General features: G+C 42.5%; 1 protein-coding gene across 6 annotated transcripts in view; it reads right to left on the bottom strand.

Annotated features, from left to right (window-relative positions):
- Positions 1 to 21,493, bottom strand: part of si:dkeyp-97b10.3 (NACHT, LRR and PYD domains-containing protein 1b allele 5) — a 68,645-nt gene that overhangs the window by 29,544 nt on the left and 17,608 nt on the right. For 5 of the 6 annotated variants that reach the window (XM_059947198.1, XM_059947205.1, XM_059947214.1 and 2 more), the window contains exons 2-6: positions 21,085 to 21,116; positions 17,596 to 17,631; positions 15,680 to 15,724; positions 15,115 to 15,141; positions 13,705 to 13,746 (exon numbers count right to left, since the gene is read on the bottom strand). In XM_059947198.1, the coding sequence (XP_059803181.1) occupies positions 13,705 to 13,746; positions 15,115 to 15,141; positions 15,680 to 15,724; positions 17,596 to 17,631; positions 21,085 to 21,116 (182 nt within the window). Of the gene's footprint in view, positions 1 to 6,925; positions 7,250 to 13,704; positions 13,747 to 15,114; positions 15,142 to 15,679; positions 15,725 to 17,595; positions 17,632 to 21,084; positions 21,117 to 21,493 lie in introns of those variants that run through there. The other variant, XM_059947223.1, reaches the window with a different exon arrangement.

Genomic DNA, 21,493 nt, shown 5'->3' with positions numbered 1-21,493 from the left:
ATCCATACGAATACCCTGCCAGGGCAATGAAGGACATTGCCAGGGATGGAGTAGCGTTGCTCTTGGTATCTTCTGGATGTGTTGCCATCCCAACAGTGCATGGCAAGCTTGATCCCAGGCCACCAGACAAAGCTTCAAGGCAATGATTTCACTTTGATGACGTCTAGATGACCGGCACGTAGCCCCTCCTGCACTTCAGCTTTCAGCTGGGATGGTATAACTCTCACTCCCCACATACGGCAAAGCCTGTCAATGGCAAGTTCATTCTGATGCTGGTGAAAATGGGTGAACTGGAATTTCTGCTTCACATTCCAGCCATTTCAAGTCAAGTCAAGTCAAGTCAGTTTTATTGTCATTTCAACCATAACTGCTGGTACAGTAAACAGCAACAATAAAAGACCTACACGGGACTATGTAAAGTACACAACACAGTGCAAGACAGTACAATAATTAATATACAATAGACACAGTAAAGGGCAAGTTACAATATAATAGATGATGTAAATGTAAATATAAATGTAAATGTAAACAATGTAAACAATATTTTATTAGGAATTGAGAAAGAAATGAACAAAATTTGCAAAGGGAGTGGAGTGGTGTTCAGTTGTGTGTGTAAGTTGGTGTCAAGACTCGACTCTGGGAATTGAGGAGTCTAATGGCTTGGGGAAGAAACTGTTGCACAGTCTGGTCATGACAGCCCAGATGCTTTGGTGCCTTTTCACAGATGGCAGGAGGGAGTAGAGTTTGTATGAGGGGTGCGTGGGGTCCTTCATAATGCTGATAGCTTTGTGGGTGCAGCGTGTGGTGTAAATGTCTGTAATGATTGGAAGAGATTATCACTTCAGCTGACGTCACTATCCGCTGCAAGGTCTTACGATCTGAGATGGTGCAATTTCCGAACCAGGTAGTGATGCAGCTGCTCGGGATACTCTCGATACATCCTCTATAAAATGTGATGAGGATGGGGGGTGGAAGATGGACTTTTCTCAGCCTTCGCAGAAAGTAGAGACACTGCTGGGCTTTCTTGGCTATGGAGCTGTTGTTGAGGGACCAGGTGAGATTCTCCGCCAGGTAAACACCAAGAAATTTGGTGTTCTTAATGATCTCTACAGAGGAGCTGTCGATATTTAGTGGAGAGTGGCCGCTCTGTGCTCTCCTGAAGTCAACAACCATCTCTTTTGTTTTGTTCACGTTCAGAGACAGGTTGTTGGTTCTGCACCAGTTCATTAGCTGCTGCACGTACAATAGCTGGATGAACTCAGCAGGTTGGGCAGCATCTGTTGAAATGAGCAGTCAACATTTCGGGCCGAGACCCTTCATCAGTCCTGAAGAAGGGTCTCGGCCCGAAACGTTGACTGCTCATTTCAACGGATGCTGCCTGACCTGCTGAGTTCATCCAGCTTTTGTACGTGTTGATTTGACCACAGCATCTGCAGTGTACTTTGTGTTTACCATTAGCTGCTGCACCTCCTCTCTGTAAGCTGACTCATCGTTCTTGCTGATGAGACCCACCACGGTCGTTTCATCGGCAAACTTGATGATATGGTTTGAGCTGTGTGTTGCTGCACAGTCGTGGGTCAGCAGAGTGAACAGCAGTGGACTGCGCACACAGCCCTGGGGAGCCCCTGTGCTCAGTGTGGGTCGCCATGTAGATGTGAGACATGTGGAGTCTTTCTGCTTTCCCTTTACATCATCTCCATGTTATAGGGAGATTTTGGATTTAATTAAGGAGAATAAATCAAGAGGAGTTTCCACTTTTGTAAATATTTCAGCTATTTCCTTTTCAAAGGGTAAATCTAACAATCCCTCAGTATTTCCATGATTAGTCATCCTCTTGAATTCGATCTTGTAATTGTGTCCTCCAAGAAACAGAGCCCATCTCTGCATTAGTGCTGCTGCTGTTAGTGGAACACTCTTCTGTGGATTGAAAATGGACACCAGTGGTTGATGATCAGTAATTAGGGTAAACCCTCTGCCATACAGGTACTGGTTAAAATGTTTTTCAACCCAAACTAGACCTTACTGTCAATCTGTATGCAATTTTTCTCTGCAGAGGTAAAGCAATGTGATGCAAAGGCTATGGGATGATCATGCCATCATTCATAACATGTGACAGGACTGCAAGTATACCATAAGGCAAGATTCACAAAACAATCCAGACCACAATGTATGAGTACAGTGTCTGATGTCACCATTTCTTTTGCTTTTTGCAAAGCCACCTCACACTAATTTAACCATTGTCATTTCTTTCCAAACTATAGTAACCAGCTCAAGAGATGAAGCACAGTAGCCAGATTTGGCAGGAACCTATTATAGTAACTGACAAATCCTAAGAAGGACTGTAGCTGTGACTCATCCTTCGGCGTTGGGATATCCACCACCGCTTGACTTCTCTCAGCACGTTTGTATAATCATAGTGTGTCAGTGATGTACTAGTCAGTGACCATAGTGAGTGATGCTTGGTTTAAAGAATTCACACTTGCTGCAACATATTCTGAGCCCATAATCTTCTAATCTTTTCCTGAGAGCTTGGAGATGTTCCTTGTCTTCCTTACCAGTAACAATGATATCATCCAGATAACAGTGAGTGCCTAGACAAACTTGCAGCACCTGCTCCATACTTTATGCAAGAGTGCAGGTGCAGAAGCAACTCCAAATATAAGCCTATGATTGTGAAAAAGTCCTTTCTGAGTATTTATGGTGAAACACATTAGACTCTTCTTGCATCTCTAGCTTAATTTCTACCTTTGAAGTCTCTCTTTTTCCTTTTTAGGGTGGTGGGGTTCTGTTAGAGACCCTGACTTCAGTCCTTTGCAGCGGTAGGGCCAGCTCCTGGAAGCTCACGACAAGCCGCTTTTCAAGGTCCCAATTGCATGGCCGAGAAGATGAGTGTGCCTTCAGGTTTCCGAGGCTTCACGGTTCCGGGGATGAGCCGTTTCTAAGCTGGTGCCACTGACTGAAGTGTTGCAGGAGAAAAGAGAAAATCAGAAACAGTGTCAGGGGCTCTGTACTTGGCGAATTGCGCATTGGTGGGGAAGAGACGGTTGCCAACTCTGGAGTTGGAGAACACAGAAAAAAGCGAAGCGATAGACTTCATCATCGCAAATCCGCGAGTTATTTCATTATGTCTCCCCTCTCACTGTGAAAAGGGACACTTCTCTGTCCCTTTATTGGGGAGAGAGAGCCTGTGAATTGTCGGATGAATGACTTGTTTTGCAGATCACAGCCTTTCCTGGGGCTTTGCAATTGCTTGCTCGGTGGGTGGAGAATGCTGCTTTTTTTATTGAAGTGGGGAAGGGGGAGGGTTGTTGCTCTCCTGATGCTTGTACATGTGAGGGGGGAGTGGGGGCTCTATGGTTTTAACAGTTTTACTGTCATTCATTCTTTAGGGTGTTCTTTTGTTTTCGTGGATGTCCGCAAAGAACAAGAATTTCAGGATGTATATTGTACTCAATCTCTGATATTAAATGGAACTATTGATCTAACGTAGGCAGGCCTCAGCTAAGTCCACTTTGCTGAAGTGTTTCCCCTCAAAAGGGCTTGCAAAGATATCCTCTATCCTGAACAGAGGGTATTGCTCTACTTTCAGTACTGAGTTGATGGTGACCTTAAAATCACCAGATCCTGACAGACCCATCCTTCTTGGCCACTGGAACCTCTGGCATTGCCCACAGACTCCATTCAACATTGGAAAGAATTCCTTCAGCCTTCATGTGATCTAGTTCACTGGTTACTTATCACTGATATAAGGAACCAGCTTGTAAAGCTTTGTAAAGTTTTGGTGTGGCATTTTCAGTTTAACACTATTTCACCCCTGATATGTTTGATTTTTCCAACGCCATCTTTGAACACTGCTGTGGCATCATCCAGTACCTTGTTTAATTCACTTTCAGTTGACTCTATTGTAGCAGATGTGACGTGCAAATGGTGGACGGACCTCCAACCAAGTTGTATTTGTCTCAGCCAATCACAGCCCCACAATGCTAGTCCTCCTGACATACAAGTCCAGTGTGGCTGGTTGGTTGTCGCATTTCACTTACGAATGTTATTCCGACAGGAGTTATCTTTTCTCCAGTATAGGTTCTCAGTTGGATACCTGCAGGCTTCTGTTCAGTATCTTTGAACTGCTGTTCAAACTCATTTTGTGGAATGACTGAAACAGCCAAGCCAGTGTCCAATTACATTTTAATTAATTTGCTGTTCACTTCCAATGTAAGCCATATTGCTGGTCACTTGACAGTTTTCACATTGTAAATCTGAAGGCCACACAGTCCTGTGTCATTCTCATCATAATCAGATTTTTTTTTATCAACAGCATGCACATTAGTGCTCTTTTTGAAAATGGAACTTGACTTTTTATCTTTTTCTCTTCCCTGTTAAGTCCATTTGTCAGCCTGATGTGCTCTTTGCATGTGACCTCCTTTGTTGTATTTTCTGCAATTTTCACCTGCATTGTTCAGGTATATGTGAGCCCTGACACAACAATAATGCAATATGTTCAGTCAGACAGGTTTCTGGTTAGATGTTACAATATTGCTCATGTTCATTTTCATTCCATACTGCAACTCAATTGCATTTCTGACTGTTTCCATTGATGAAATGATTTCAACTGCTCTTTTAAATGGGAGTTGTACTTTAGTTAGGAGCCATTTTGACTGCTTTTTTGGAACGTTCCACAGACTAAATGATCGCTCAGTACAACATTAAGCCCATCACTGAACTAACAATGCTTGGACAGCCTCTTCAATTCAGCCACGTAAACCAAAATGGAATCCCTTTCCCTTTGATGCTGCTTATGAAAACTAAAGCATCCTGCAATCAGGAATGGTTGGTTTTAAGTGTTCCTGCAATATGTTCATGATATCAATAAAGCTCATTTCAGCTGGTTTTGTTGCAGAAGTTAAACTGCTATGCAACTGTATGCTTTTCCACATACTGCACTCAGTAACACTGGCACTCATTTCTCATTGTTTTTTTCATTTGTTTAAAAATACTGCTCAATTCATTCAGTATACATCATCCTGTTATCTGTTGTGCAACTGAATGAGTCTATCTTTCCGATGTTGCCAGCCACTTCTGCCTTTTAAAAAAATTGATTTATTATCACATGCTATTCAGTGTATGAACTCATGAATTTCACACATCTTCTGCCTTTTTTTAGCTCAACCATCTCTCTCTTCTTCCGAAGAAAAGAAACGTGCAGCACTTAAACCCTCCTCCTCACACTGTTATGTTTTGTAACTCCAGAAATGAATCAAAGGAAAAACACAGAAACCAGGATACTTGTCTATTTACTTTATCTTTCATAAGGCACTCACATATGAAATGATGGTATAATGACATATGCCATTCACGTACTTTCACGTGTAACCCATAATGAATTATGTAAACCATATATGTCAAACTCAAGGCCCGCGGGCCAAATCCGGCCCGCAGTGGAATTATCTTTGGCCCGTGAGATAATATCTAATTACTATTAAAGCTGGCCCCAGTAATCGAAGCGCCTATGGCGTATGATATGGCTAATGCTGAGTTTATTCAGGTACCAGGTTTTCAGGGTTTTTAGTGTTTATTCGGTTTCCCTGGTTTATTTCCTGAATATCATTAATGAATAATTTTTTTTTTCTAACCACTAATACTACAAATCCCACAATGCACCGCCAATGCATTGCTCGCGCTTGCCTTACTCTCTCATCAGCATCCTTATGGCGCTAGTCACGTGAGTCAACTTTCAGCTATCCCTCACCCCAAAAATGGCTGAACAAAAGGTGGACTTTGAAAACAGGGGGTTTCAAGGCAGGTGGGAGGCAGAGTATATGTTCGCAGATATAAAGGGCAAACCTGTTTGTCTTGTGTGCGGAGATGGTATGGCTGTAATTAAAGAATATAACGTAAGACGACACTATGAAACGAAACACCACGACAAATACAAGCATCTGGACAAGAAACAGAAGCCCGCGATGTGCGGTCAAAAGAGTGGATTGGTGGGCAGGATCCGGGAGAAGATGCGGGAGGAAAACGGCGCAGGTGAGCTGACAGCTTATCACTGCATCATACATCAGGAATCGTTGTGTGGCAAAGCCTTGAAAATGGAACATATAATGAGCACCATAACACGAGCAGTTATCTTCACAAGAGACAAAGGTTTAAATCACCGCGAGTTCAAGTCGTTTCTGGAGGAGTTGGGTTCAGAATATAATGATTTGCCCTATCACACAGAGGTGCGATGGTTAAGCCAAGGAAAAGTGCTGAAAAGATGTTTCGAGTTGCGTGAGGAGATCTGTCAGTTCATGGAAAGCAAAGGGAAAGGCACAACAGAGCTCCGGGATAAAAAGTTGCTTTGTGAAATGGCGTTTCTGTGTGACATCATGAGCCATCTCAATGCGCTCAACCTGCAGCTTCAGGGGCGGGGTCGTGTGATCACAGACATGTACGCTGCAGTGAGGGCTTTTAAAACCAAGCTGCGCCTGTGGGAGACGCAGATGCAGCAAGAAAACTTCAGCCATTTTCCGTGTTGCCAAACTATGAAAGAGCAGGTTTCTACCGCAGTGTTCCCACGTGCAAAGTTTGCTGAAAAACTTAGCATACTTGGTGCCGACTTCACATGGCGATTTGCTAACTTTGAAGCCCAAAACAGCAGGTTTGAACTGCTCAGTAATCCATTTGCAGCTGACATGGAAAGCGCACCAACCAACATACAAATGGAGCTGATTGAACTCCAATGTAGTGACACACTCAAGGCAAAGTATGACTCGGTGGGCGCTGCACAGTTTCTACGTTTCATTCCCGACACAATGCCCCAGCTCCGTACCCAAGCTGCTCAAATGCTCTCTATGTTTGGCAGCACATATCTGTGTGAACAACTGTTCTCTTTGATGAAGATAAACAAACCATCACACAGGAGTCGTCTTTCTGATGAACTCACTCAATTCTGAAGATTTCCTCAGCTCAGAGCCTGACTCCAAACATTGATGAACTTGCATCCAAGATGAGATGCCAAGTATCTGGCATAGACTAGTGTGAATCACAGAGTGTTGGCCTGTGGAAAAATGTTTTCATTAGAAATTACTCCGGAAAAGCTGCAGATAAAGCCATAAGAAATAAATGCAACTGATTTTTTATTTATTTAATGTTCAATGTTGTTTTTGTAGGCAATAACCTAAGCTTTGTTAGTTCCAGGTTAATATGTGTAATAAATTCATTTCAATAAGTTTTGCAATAAACGCTGAACCAGTCCGTCCCTCGACTTGTACCGATTTTTAAATTTTGGCCCACTGTGTATTTGAGTTTGACACCACTGCGTTAGGTCTACATTTGTGTTTGCTAGTGCTTGATTTCAAACGGTTTATTAATGGAAAAGGTATGGCTCCCAAAACAATCTTAGCCGAAATAGCATCGTTTCTTTCTCGTTGCCTACTTTCTTGTAATCTACGTCTGTAAGTTAATACCAATCATAAAAAGAATGCTTGCTAGGCAATCTGCTTCATAAAAAATGAAATTTGTAAAGTGAAACAATTTTAGATATAGCAGAGACTGAGACACATAAGAGCAGGTTGAAAAAATGAAGGCAACGAAAGCTGTGGGAGCACTCGCGTGCACAACTGATCCGGCCAGCATGAAGTGGCATTTTTCTCAATCCGGCCCGTGACCTAAAATGAGTTTGACACCCCTGATGTAAACAAACAAAAATGCATAATCAAAGTTCAAAGTAAATTTTATTATCTTAAGTCCATATATGTCAGTTTCCTATGGGCATACTAGTCAAATCTATAGAATAGTAACTATTACAGGATCAATGAAAGACCAAAGTGCAGAAGATAACAAACTGTGCAAATGCAAATATAAATAAATAACAATAAATAATGAGAACTGAGGTAAAGAGTCCTTACAGTGATATCATTGGTTTTAGTAACATCTCAGTGGATGGGTTAGTGAGTCTAGTTTTGTTCAAGAGCTTGATGGGTGAAGGGTAGTAACTGATCTTGAAACTTATGGTGTAAATTCTGAGGCTCTTGTAACTTCTACCTGATGACAGCAGGAGAAAAGAACATGGCCTGGGTGATGAGGATCTCTGATGATCAATACTGCTTTCCTACGGCAGCATTTCATGTAGATGGTTGAGAGGGCTTTACCTGTGATGTACTGGGCCAAATCCACTACCATTTGTAGGATTTTCCAATCAACAGCATTGGTGATTCCATACCAGGCCATGATGCAGGCCAGTGAATACATGCTCCGCTACACATCCATAGAATTTTTTTCAAAAGTTTTAGATGTCATGTTGAATCTCTACAAACTCCTAAGGAAGTAGAGGCGCTGCTGTACTTTCTTCACAATTGCATTTGCATGCTGGGTCCAGGACAGGTCCTCAGAAATAATAACACCCAGGAATTTCAAATTGCTAACCCTCTCCAGCTCTGATGAGGACTGGCTCATGGACCTCTTGTTTTCCTCTCCTGAAGTCTACAAACATTTCCTTGGTCTTGCAGATATTGAGTGAGAGGTTGTTGTTATGACACCCCTCAGCCAAATCTTCAATCTCCTTCCTAGATGCTGATTTATCACCACCTTTGATTCAGCCCCCAACGGTGGTATTATCAGCAAACTTGATTATGGTAACGGAGTTGTGCTTTGCCACACACTCATAGGTGTCAAGTGAGTAGAGCAGCGGGCTAAGCACACAACCTTGTGGTGAACTTGTGCTGATGGAGATGTTGTTGCTAACCAAAACTGACTGGGGTCTGTTTACAAGTGAGGAAATTGAGGATCCAATTGCACAAGGAGGTACTGAGTTCAAGGTCTTGGAGCTTATTGATTAGTTTTGAGGAGATGATGCTATTGAATGCTGAGCTGATGTTGATAAATAACATCCTGATATATGGAACTTTGCTGTCCAGATGTTGCAGGATTGAGTGAAGAGTCAACGAGATGGCATCTGCTGTGGACTCGTTGCTCCAGTAGGAAAATGGGAATGGATCCAAGTTGCCTCTCAAACGATATATCAAACAATATTACTGAAATAATGAATATCCTACAACCTTCATCTGTGATCTTTCCCTTGGTGAATACGATTGCAAAATGCTTGAATATAAAATACATCATAGAACATGGAAAATCTACAGCACAATACAGGCTCTTCGGCCCACAATGCTGTGCCAAAAAAACACCTAGTTTAGAAATTAGCTAGGGTTACCCATAGCTCTCTATTTTTCTAAGCCCCATGTACCTATCCAAGTGTCTCTTAAAAGACCCTATTGTATTTGCCTCCATCACTGTCGCTGGGAGCCCATTCCACGCACTCACCACTCTCTGTATAATCAATTTACCCCTGACATCTCTTCTGTAGCTATTTCCAAGCATCTTAAAACTGTGCCCTCTTCTGATAGCCATTTCAGCCCTGGGATAAAGCCTCTGACTATCCACACGAACAATGCCTCTCATCATCTTATACACCTCTATCAGGTCACCTCTCATCCTCTGTCGCTCCAAGGAGAAAAGACTGAGTTCACTCAATGTATTCTCATAAGGCATGCTCCCCAATCCAAGCCACATCCTTGTAAATCTCCTCTGCACCGTTTCTATAGTTTCCACATCCTTCCTGTAGTGAGGCGACCAGAACTAAGCACAGTACTTTAAGTGGGGTCTGACCAGGGTCCTGTATAGCTGTAACATTACCTCTTGGCTCTTGAACTCAATCCTATGGTTGATGAAGGCCAATGCACCGTATGCTTTCTTAACCACACAGTCAACCTGCTCAGCAGCTTAGAGTGTCCAATGGACTCGGACCCCAAGATCCCTCTGCTCCTCCACACGGCCAAGAGCCTTACCATCTGCCATCTTATTTGACCTCCCAAAATGAACCACCTCGCACTTACCTGTGTTGAACTCCATCTGCCACTTCTCAGCCCAGATCTGCATCCTATTGATGTCCAGTTGTAACCTCTGACAGCCCTCCACACAATCCACAACAACCCCAACCTTTGTGTCATCAGTAAATTTACTAGCCCATCCCTCCACTTCCTCATCCAGGTCATTTGTAAAACTCACAAAGAGTAGGGGGCCCAGAACAGATCCCTGAGGCACACCACTGGTCACCGACCTCCATGCAGAATATGACCTGTCTACAATTACCTATTGCCTTCTGTGGGCAAGCTAATTCTAGATCCACAAAGCAATGTCCCCTTGGATCCCATGCCTCCTTACTTTCTCAAAAAACCTTGCATGGGTACCCTATCATATGCCTTTCTGAAATCCATATATACTACACCTACTGCTCTACCTTCATCAATGTGTTTAGTCACATCTTCAAAATTTAGTCAGGCTCATAAGGCACGACCTGCCTTTAACAAAGCTATGCTGACCATTCCTAATCATATTATGCCTCTCCAAATGTTCATAAATCCTGCCTCTCAGGATCTTCTCCATCAACTTACTAACCACTGAAGTAAGGCTCACTGGTCTATAATTTCCTGGGCTCACTCTACTCCCTTTCTTGAATAAGGAAACAACATCTGCAACCCTTTAATCCTCCGGAACCTCTCCTGTCCCCATCGTTGATGCAAAGATCATCACCAGAGGGTCAGCAATATCCTTCCTCGCCTTCCAAAGTATCCTGGGGTATATTTTGTCTAGTCCTGGTGACTTATTCAGCTTAATGTTTTCCAAAAGCTCCAGCACACCCTCCTTCTTAATGTTGATATGCTCAAACTTTACAGTCTGCTGTTAGTCATCCTTACAATCACCAAGATCCTTTTCTGCAGTGAATACTGAAGCAAAGTATTCTGTAAGTACCTCCACTATCTCCTCTGGTTCCATGCACTTCTCCACTGTCACATTTGATTGGTCCTATTCGCTCACGTCTTAACCTCTTGCTCTTCACATACATGTAGAATGCCTTGGGGTTTTCCTTAATCCTGCTCGCCAAGGCTTTCTCATGGCCCGCTCTGGCTCTCCTAATTTTATTCTTAAGCTCCCTCTGGCTAGCTTTATTATTTTCTAGATCTCTATCATTAAATTTTTTTTGAACCTTTTGTAAGCTTTTCTTTTCTTCTTGACTAGATTTTCAACAGCCTTTGTACACCATGGTTCCTGTACCCTACCATTCTTTCCCTGTCTCATTGGAACATACCTATGCAAAACGCAATGCAAATATCCCCTGAACGTTTGCCACATTTCTACCATACGTTTCCCTGAGAACATCTGTTCGCAACTGATGCTTCCAAGTTCCTGCCTGACAGCTTCATATTTCCACACTCCAATTAAATGCTTTCCTAACTTGTCTGCTCCTATCCCTCTCCAATGCTATGGTAAAGGAGACAGAATTGTGATTGTGATCTCCAAAATGCTCTCCCACTGAGAGACCTGACAGCTGACCAGGTTCATTTCCCAATACCAAATCAAGTACAGCCTCTCCTCTTGTAGGTTTATCTACATATTGTGTCAGGAAACGTTCCTAAACCCACCTAACAACTCCACCCCATCTAAACCCCTTGCTCTAGGGAGATGCCGATCAACATTGGGGAAATTAAAATCGCCCATCACGACAACCCTGTTATTATTGCACCGTTCCAGAATCTGTCTCCCTATCTGCTCCTCAGTGTCCATGTTACTATTGGGTGGTCTATAAAAAACACCCAGTAGAGTTATTGACCCCTTCCTGTTTCTAACTTCCAGCCACAGAGACAATCCCTCCTTTTCTACAGCTGTGACACTATCTCTGATCAACACTGCCACACCTCTACCTCTTTTGCCTCCCACACTGTCCTTTTTGAAACATCTAAAGCCTGGCACTCTAGCCATTCCTGCCCCGAGTCATCCAAGTCTCTGTAATGGCCACAACATCATAGCTCCAAGTATTGATCCAAGCTCTAAGCTCATCCACTTTCTTCCTTAAACTTGTCCCTTCACCTCTTCCCTACCCTCTATCCAGAAACCCCAAATGGTCTTTCCAGTTGAACAAATAATTCAACACTACTTCTAATCTTGGTCCCTGCATTTAGCACTCACAATGTGGTCTTCTCATCATTGATGAAATGAAATACACACTGGGTCATCACTTTGTAGGACATCTGTGTTAAATCCACATGGATAACCCAGAGGTTCCTATCATCATCTCAATCCCACTCTGACTTATTTGCCTGTGCCCTCCGGAATGCCAGAGCAAGGCACAAAGAAAGCATCAGGACCACACTCATATCTGTCAGGACACGTTGCACCCTTCTGGATTCAATATTGAATTATGCAGCTTCAAGTTACTTAATTTCTCACATCTGTATCAGTCATCCGTCTGTTTTATAAGCCCAGCTTGATTCTTTCCAACTGTTTTTTAGAATCACTCTGCAGGAATATAGGACGTACTCAGCCTGACTTGTCAGGCACATTCTCCTACTCCACATTTCACAGCTACTACATTCTTCTGTCTGTGTTTTCACTCATTGGCCAGATAACATATCTCCATGTCACCCTGGTTTTAGCCACCAGCAGAGAAAGCAACCCCCATCCTTCCCGTAGCTTTACTAATTTCTTTTGTTTCCTGTTGATAAATGGTCTCTGACTTGTAACTTTGATTCTATTTACTTATTAATTGTTATAAACATTTTAAATGTAGGTAAATGGAAAAGAAGCAACACACACAAAATACTGGATGAGCTCAGCAGGTCAAGCAACACCTATGGAAATGAATAAGCAGTCGACGTTTCTTCAATACTTGAAAGGAAGGGGGAAGATGTCACAATAAAAGGGTGGGGGGGGGGGAGGGGAAGGAAGATTGCTAGAAGGTGATAAATGAAGCCAGGTGGGTGGGAAAGATATCAGGTTGGGAATCTGATAGGAGAGGAGAGTGGACCATATGAGAAAAGGAAGGAGGAGGGGACACAGGAGGAGAAGATGGGCAGATGAGAAGAGACAAGAGGCCACAAAAAGGAGTAGAAGAGCAGAGGAGGGAGGTAAGATTTTTTTTATTGGAAGGAGAAACCGATATTCATGCCATCAGGTTGCAAGTACCCAGACAGAAGGTGTTGTTCCTCCACCTCATCATGGCACAAGAGGAGGTCATGGACTGACATGTCGGAACAGGAATGCAAATTGGAGTAAAAATGTGTGGCCGCCAGTAATCCCACTCTTGGCAGATGGAGCAGAGGAGCTTAACGAAGCGGACCCCCGACAAGACGGATCTCACCAATGTAGACGAGGCTGCATCAGGAGCACTGGACATAAGATGATCCCAGCAGATTCACAGGTGAAATATTGCCTCAGTTGTTTGGGGCACAGAACGGAGGTGAAGGAGGAGGTGAATGGGCAGGTGTAGCACTTTGGCCCAGATAAGGGCCTGGAAGGAGATTAGAGGGGAGGGGTGAATGAACAAGGGAATTGTGGTGGGAGTGAACCCTGTAGAAAGCAGTGAGTGAGGGTGGAGGGAAGGAACAATATGTTTGGTGGTAGGCTCCCTTTGGAGATGGCAGCAGTTGTGTGGAATGATATCTTGGATGTGGATGCTCTTGGGGTGATATGCAAGGGTAAGAGGAACTCTCACTGTAAGGTGGTGGAAAGATGGGGTGAGTGCAGATGGGAATAGAAAAGAATCTTCACATGCTGCAAATATTTACTAAAACATGGAATGCTGTGGTTTAATGCAATGTGTGTTTACTGATAATTTTATTTCTTATAAACTACCACTAAATTCCAGTCAGTGAAACATATAATTACCTGGATCTGCTTTTAACAAGTGAGGGCCTTCTGTGCCTTGATCTGTGTAGAAACATTATCAGAAAAGCTAATTTTAGTAACATGTTCATTAAGAGCTGTCAGCAACTAACTCCAGTAGGTATTTTATTCTCCTGGATTTCAACTTCTAACAACTTCACTTAATGCAATATTGTTTCGTGAGCCATAGTTAATTCTGTCTTTAATGTTTATGTTCCTTGCGCCAAGTCTTCTGTTTGTAAAACACTTTGTATATACATTCGTTTTTCAAACAGCAACAGTAACGCAAAGAGTAGCTAATTACTTAGAAAGTGATTACATTCTCAGTATTAACATGGAGATTGAATTGTGTGTTATAATTTGTGCTGTTATAATTTGTAGGAAGATCACCAGACATGTCAGGGACTCAACATTCAGAGCAACACACACAAAATGCTGGAAGAACTCAGCAGGTCAGGCAGCACCTCTGGAGAGGAATAAACAGGTAATGTTTCAGGCTTAGACCCTTCAACAGTACTGGAGAGAAAGAGGGCAGAAGCCAGAATAAAAGAGCGGGGAGAGGGGATGAGATGAGCTGGCAGATGATAGGTGACTCTGGATGAGGGGGATGATGAATAGAAGGGGCAGTAGGGTGGGTCGTAGTACTGATGTGAGAAGCTGAGAGGTGACCGTAGTTGCTGAGTACCTCCATCATTTTGTGTGTTTTGTTCTGGATTTCCAGCATTTGCAGAATCTCTTGTATTTATCAACATTCAGTCAGCTTACAGCAGTTCTCGAAACTTTATCTGGCAGCTCTAACTAATCTACAACCGAACAACAGCAATTTATTTTGTGTTTTCATGTAAAACTGGCAACATACCAGTTACTGAAAGATATTTAAGAGCTTACAAAAGATATCTAGAAACCCAGCACAGCAGAGTGGCTAACATGAAAAACATACACTTGCATTACACTGCATCACAGCTCCAAAGAGGGCTGAAGATGCTTCGTGTAATCCATACAACCTTGAAAGGCTGATACTATAGCTGCAGATAGTCATTGTACAACAAAGAAGGGTGACGTAAAGATCCAGAGATTAATCCAGGTGGTCATGGAGGAGTTTGCTGTGTACAAACCAACTGCCAGAATTCCTGTTTCAATGGTAACTACACTTAAAAAGAATCTGTACTTTTAATGCACCCTTTATTATTGTCCCTTCATTAAAACAATCACTAATTATGTAATCATTCAGTAATTAGTTACTTCATTGTTAATGCTAAAATTGCACAATCCATACATAGAATATTCAGTAAATCAAAAAGAGATGGATGAGAATAAAAAGCAATACATTCCAGTGTAATTAAATATTAATAGTTTTTAAATATTTTTATCCATAAAAGTAATACATCAAATTATTGAACAATGCATAGTTACCTGTATCTGCTTCAGATATGTCTGAATCTTCATATTTTCATTCAAATTTATTGACATTTTAGGTGAATATGAAAAAAAAGTATTATGATAAAATGTAACATTAAAGTCAAAATAAGCATGTCTTCAAATTGAAACCTAGCAACATTTTAATAATTACTTAAATCTTTTGTGGCTTGGATAAAGCTAACATAGATAACTAATTCCAGTCATACTTAGAAACAGTTGGTTGTTATGCTAAAGTCTATTGAAGTTCTGTTAGTATTATAAAACAAACGTTAAAGACTAGTCTATTTTAATGTTATCTAATCAGATCTTTATACTGAAATAAATGCATCCTGCTTTATATGTGAACTATCGCTACTCAATAACCTGAATGTTGATAAGTATAACTACTATATAGAACAAAGCAAACGTTTCAACTTAATATGCACTTTTATCTGATATGTGTCATGAAACAAATATTAATCACTTATTATATCATAAAAATATTTTATTTTGCGTACCAGAATGTTCAATACCCTGAGTGTTGATAAGTACGTGAAGCAATGAAAATGCTTCAACTTACCAGAGTCTGTCTTTTCAGATCCTGCAGAGCTATCATCATCAGACCCTGTGAATAGAAAATAGGGAAGCCATTAAACTTCTTTTCTGCTCAAGCACACAAAATGCTGAATGAAATGCTATTTGAATAAAAGTAGCGGGGTGTGCTTCTGTCAACCAATATAAAAGGCCAATTGTTAGGAGGATTTAATTTTGTAGTTTAATTACATAGAAAAGTAGGAGATCTCTCTTAATATCAACCAGGAATTACAACAGAGCTATGCTGTTGCTATAGTAAGAAAGTTCTGTGGGAATAGCCATAAATAGGAAGATTATTCCTGCCAGATAACCACATCTGCACCAGGTGCACTGAGCTGCAGCTTGACCTTCAACTCAGATGAGAAACCGAGGAGGTGATAGATAGGAGCTACAGGGAAGTAGGAGGCAAGTACCTGGGTAACTGTTAGGGGAGGGAAAGGAAATGGGCAGCCAGCCCTGTGGCTGTTCCCCTCAATAACTATACCACTTTGGATACTGTAGGGGGTGGGGAAGACCTACTGGGGGTAACCACAAGGTCTAGGTCTCTGGCGTTATGGCTCAGGAGGAAAGTAGGGGAGAGGGCTGCAGCACTAAGTGGGGATTCCATATTTAGAGTAAACACAGGATTTTTTGAATGCGATAGAGACACTATCTGGGTTTTCTTTGCAGCTGCCAGGATCAGGGATGTCTCAGATCGGGTCCAGGGCATTCTAAAGGGAGAGGGTGAGCAGCCAGAGGTCTTTGTACTTATTGGCACCAATGACTTAGGTTGGAAAAGGGAGGAGATCCTGAGGAGAGAATATAGGGAGTTATGTAGAAAGCTGAAAAGCCGGACCTCCAGGGTAGTAATTTCTGGATTGCTGTCTGTGCCACACATGAGGGTAAGATCAGGGACATTTGGCAGATAAATGTGTGACAGGGGCCAAGGTTTCAGGATCTCTTCTGGGGAATGTGTGATCTGTACAATAGGGATGAGCTACATCTGATTCTGAGGGGACCAAAAACCTTTTGGGCAGGTTTGCTCGGACTGTTGGGGCCGGTTTAAACTAATTTTAAACTAACGTCCTTAGCAACTCGCTGGGATGACCACCTCACACGTCTCATTTGTTGCACTGGAATTTGTACCTGAAACAGTGATAGGGCTGAGGATGGGCAGTTGGCATACAAGCAGAGGCAGTATGTAATGAGACTGTCAGGAAGAACAGGTGGATGATAGGGAAAATTGCAGACAGTGGAATGAGCTGCAGTGTAACAGGGGGACAAATTGAAAAAAGTGATGAATACAGGATTAAAGGTGTTACCTATTTGAATGCACACAATATACAGAGTAAGATATAGTCCCCAAAAGCTTCTTGAACACACCCCTTTCCTCATATCCTCCCAGACCACTTACTATGTCCATTAGTCTAATCTGTGGCCCAAATCAGCTGACATCTACCCGGTCCCTCCTCTCCCAACATATCATTTACAATGATGAGCAGCATAGAGAGATAGCAGGCAAACTTATCCTATAGCAGATATATCTAAAGCCCGAGGGAATAGCTTGAGGATAAGAAGTTTAGCGAGGACCTGTCGAAGGATTTCTTTTTATCCAGAGCTGTTTGCATTTTGGAATGTACTCTTCGAGAGAGTGGTAGAGACAGGTATTCTGACAACCTTTAATAAGTATCTAGAGGAGTGCATGGTGGGTTTATGTTAATGTCAACTTTATGGCCACATGATTCTAACATCCCAGTTGCTTTTGAAATTCACAGCAAGGCCAACGTCCTTAGCAACTCGCTGGGATGACCACCTCACACGTCTCATTTGTTGCACTGGAATTTGTACCTCTATGTTGAATGAATAAGAAGAGATAGTATTCATCTGAAGACTGAAAGAGTGTGAGAAAAGAACACTACTGACCTGACTCTGAGTGGTCAACGGCATCTGGATTTTCTTCTGTGTAATGAACAGAAAGCAACATTGGTAGGTGATACAGCAAAAGCAGCTAGCAGAAAATGCAATGATAGGCACCGTATGGTCCCCAGCACATAACCGCAAATGAGGCTATGAACCATCAGAAGCAAATTGCATGCTCTCCCCGCTAGCTGGGACAAACATCAGTTTGTAAAGTAACGCTGATTGCTCAGTGCAATTATTTTTGGAATATTACCTAATATAATCCTACCTCCTGTAAGCAACAGCTCAAATGATTCCATAAATAACTCCTTCTGATCCTCAAGAAACTTCACTGATCTTTGTCAGTCCTAGTCTCACCACCCACCTCTGTCACCTTGAACTTTGCCAGTGGACCTTTCAAAATGCTTGCTCGCTCTCAAACAAGGTGATTGTTCACCATGACTTTACAGTGATGATTGATTATTACTGGAACTGACTCTGTGAAATCTAGTGATAATGGTAAATCTTGTTCCTTCCTGAAATCTTCTACCGAAGTTAATATAGCCACAGAACACATCTTGATCTGTCTCCTCCATCATCTAAATTGCTCTTCTAACCATATCTCGTTATTTCAGCCCTCTTAGCTCACTTAATATTCTCTTTAAGCAGCATCTTACTTGAATTAAATCTAAACATACACATCTTTTCTTTCCTGACTCCAGAATCTGTACCTGCAATCCCTTAAATCTGCATTTGATTCCTTACCACCTGTAAAGGCATTACTATTCCCAGTCTAATACTTCCTATCTTCTTCATTACCAACCATCACCCTAAACTAGGCAAGTATTCTCCACTGTCACAGGCAAACTTGAAAGTTCAGAGTTTGTAGGCTTCTTTGTAATAAGCAGCAATGCTTCAATATATGCACAACTGCTTGTATTGCACTCCCGAAACGAAACAACTTTGCAAGCTCTAAACCTCAGCTTACACTAGCGGTCACCAACCCGTTGATCACAATCGACTGGTCGATCTTTGAGACTTTCCCAGTAGATCCCAAAAGAAGTGAAAAATAAATACACAAATACTGTTGAGAGATTGCTTCTGGGTTGCGGGGTTTTAGTTGCGTTCTTTCTGTCCAACGTGCATGTGTGTCGCTCCCCCGCCACGCACTACACAGTGTACTTCAGTGGTCCCCAACCACTGGAAACAATATCATTTGGCGATATTTAACGATATGAGTCAGCTCCACCTTTCCGCATTCCCTGTCACGCCCACTGTTGAACTTGAATGCACACGAGGTCATCGGTCACCTAAACGCAGGGATACACTTGCGCCAGGGATCACTGTTCGGCCGGCAGGAAGTGCCGTTGCTGCTGGCCTGGAGCGCGGACAGATGGGCACCGCCTCTAAACCTGTTTAGCACACCGAATATTCGTGGGGAACCCGGTGCTAAAATATTCGCAGACAACCTAATTCGGTCTCAGCGTTTTGTAAGTAGCAGAGCAGCTACCTCACTGCGATCTATTGAAAGTCATCCCTTGAGCCAAACTTTTGCCGGTCAATAGATCCTACAGGGGGGGGGGGGCGGGCACATGCCCTGTCGCACTCCTCATTCAGACAGTCACTCTCTCCAGACTGCGACTGCGTGGCCCCGGCCCTGACCTTGTCCTCTCAGCCCACCCGTGACCAGCCGCACCTGGCCAAGGCGTCTGGCGGCGGGCGGGAGGCTGGAGTTCGGGTCCGAAGGCTGTCTAATGAGGCAATGAAGCCTTCAAAACTGCTTCGGCACCTTGAGTCCAAGCACCCAGCACTTAAAGACAAACCCACTGAGTTTTTACAGCGGGAAAAAAACGTGAGCAAGCGTGACAGAAGCTAAGTGCTGAGAGCCATGAAAGCTAAATTGCGGAATAGACTGGACATAAGGAACTTGTTCTGAGTATTGCCGTATTCCAGTCGTGATTAACATCGACCCCCACCCCCCCAACCCCGTTGGCCGGTCCGCGGTTCAAAAAAGGGTGGTGACTGCTCATACATCATTTCTACTTCCGGGTTGCGGGGTTTTACCTCCGGTCTTTTCCGCCCGGTGCGCATGCGTGTGACTGACCGATTTAGTAGGTCGATCTTGCCTTTCACTAAGGCCGAGGTAGGGGATCTTGGGCTTACAAAGGTTGGTGACCGCTAGCTTACACCTTCCTACTGCTCAGCAGGCACAAGCTTGTTTTGTCTATTGTCTTCACTTCCTGTTCCTTTCATGGAACCTCAGTCCTATCCTCTTCAACCTCCCCTTCTTTTCCAAAGCACTCAAATTATCATAATCAAATTTCTGCAGCAGTAGTGCATTACCTGTCTCATTGACCTCTCTGCAGCCTTTGACACAGCTGATGCACTTGTTACCATGACTTTCTTCTAATGTCCAGCTTCTTGAAATAGGACTTGTTTGGTTTGATTCTTGTTCATTTGAACAATGTCTGATTTTACCAACCCCTTCAAGAAAAACTAATTATTTACTTTTGGTCCTCATACACTGATGTGTATTTGCAACCTATCTTGGTACTTAATTACATAGTGCATATATTCATGACTTGACGCTTCATGCTCTGAATGTGTCTTTATTTCTCATTCTCACATCACTAATTGTCCTGTTCCCCGTCTATTGACATCATCACCGTACTTGACAACTATCAAGTTACATTAACTGACCTTCAATCCATGACTTTCTCACGCTGCCTTTGGGCAACGGCATCCATGGACATGGAGCCAGAATCCAAATGCATTCCAGTGATATGATTCACAGCTCTCTCTCTCTCTCTCTCTCTCTCTCTCTCTCCCCGCCCACGTTGAGACTATTCCACAAGCATAGTGCTGCCAAACTACTAATTTACCATCCAGTCTTAAATTAGCCTCCGTTTTCTTCAGTTAAATGTTGGGAACATCAAAATCTAATTTATATGGGTGTACCTGAACCGCTTCCCCAGAAAATACTTCAACAATTGTTAAGTGAAACAACAAACCAAATGAACTACAGCTTAGTTTTCATTGCTCAACATCAAATGTGGGCCAGGATTTAGGTCAGGGCTTCCCAACTTTTTGTTACTCATGCACCTCTATCATTAACTGAGGGGTCCATGGACTCCAGGTTGGGAACCCCTAATCTAGATGAACTATAAGCCATGCAGCAAGGTACAATTTTACATTGGTCATCCAAGGTGCCAATTTCAACAGTATCACAGATTATATTTCTTCACATGCTATCATGAAGTTTACAAAATATACCACAAAAATAATAGATTCCATGTATTCAACAATGAACACTCTGCAAGATAAGGATTCGTACCAAAAAGGAGATTGCTGCCATCTTTTTTAAGCATGTGACAGAAGAATAGTTTTCATGAAAAATACTGCTTCTGATTTGTACAGTGACATATCATGCAAGGTCTCAACCCACTGCAGCCTTACAAGGCTCCAGCAAACAGAGTACATAAATTTAAAATATTAGTAAAATAATGAAATTACCTTTTGTGTCCCTTAGAGAAGCTTTCTCTTCACTGAAAGAAAATTTAAAAAAAACATTTATAGGTCGGTTATGGCCTGTGTGGTTACAGTTTGGATTTAGTGTTCAATACACATCTGCTGGTCTTCAGCAAACAGTGAAACAGTTGTGGGTTTACTTTCAAAACTGAAGTAATACCAGAAAGAAACTAAGAAGCAAAGACAACAGCAAATTGAAAGTCTTATGATTAATGTTGGAAACACTCAACAGGAAAGAGAGACAAATTTTACAGGTTTATGTTAAAGACCCTCAGGAAAGTACCATGTTAGTACACTGCATTCTCAAAGAAGACAAAGCATGCAAACTTTTCAAGCTTGCAGCTCCAAGTCTGTGAAAATGCAAATTGACTGCACTGCCCCAATTTTAACTCCC

This window comes from Hypanus sabinus, chromosome 2, assembly GCF_030144855.1.
Source record: "Hypanus sabinus isolate sHypSab1 chromosome 2, sHypSab1.hap1, whole genome shotgun sequence".
Classification (NCBI taxonomy): domain Eukaryota; kingdom Metazoa; phylum Chordata; class Chondrichthyes; order Myliobatiformes; family Dasyatidae; genus Hypanus; species Hypanus sabinus.
The sequence above is the reverse complement of the archived record's forward strand: the minus strand, read 5'-3'. Positions and strand labels throughout refer to the sequence as shown.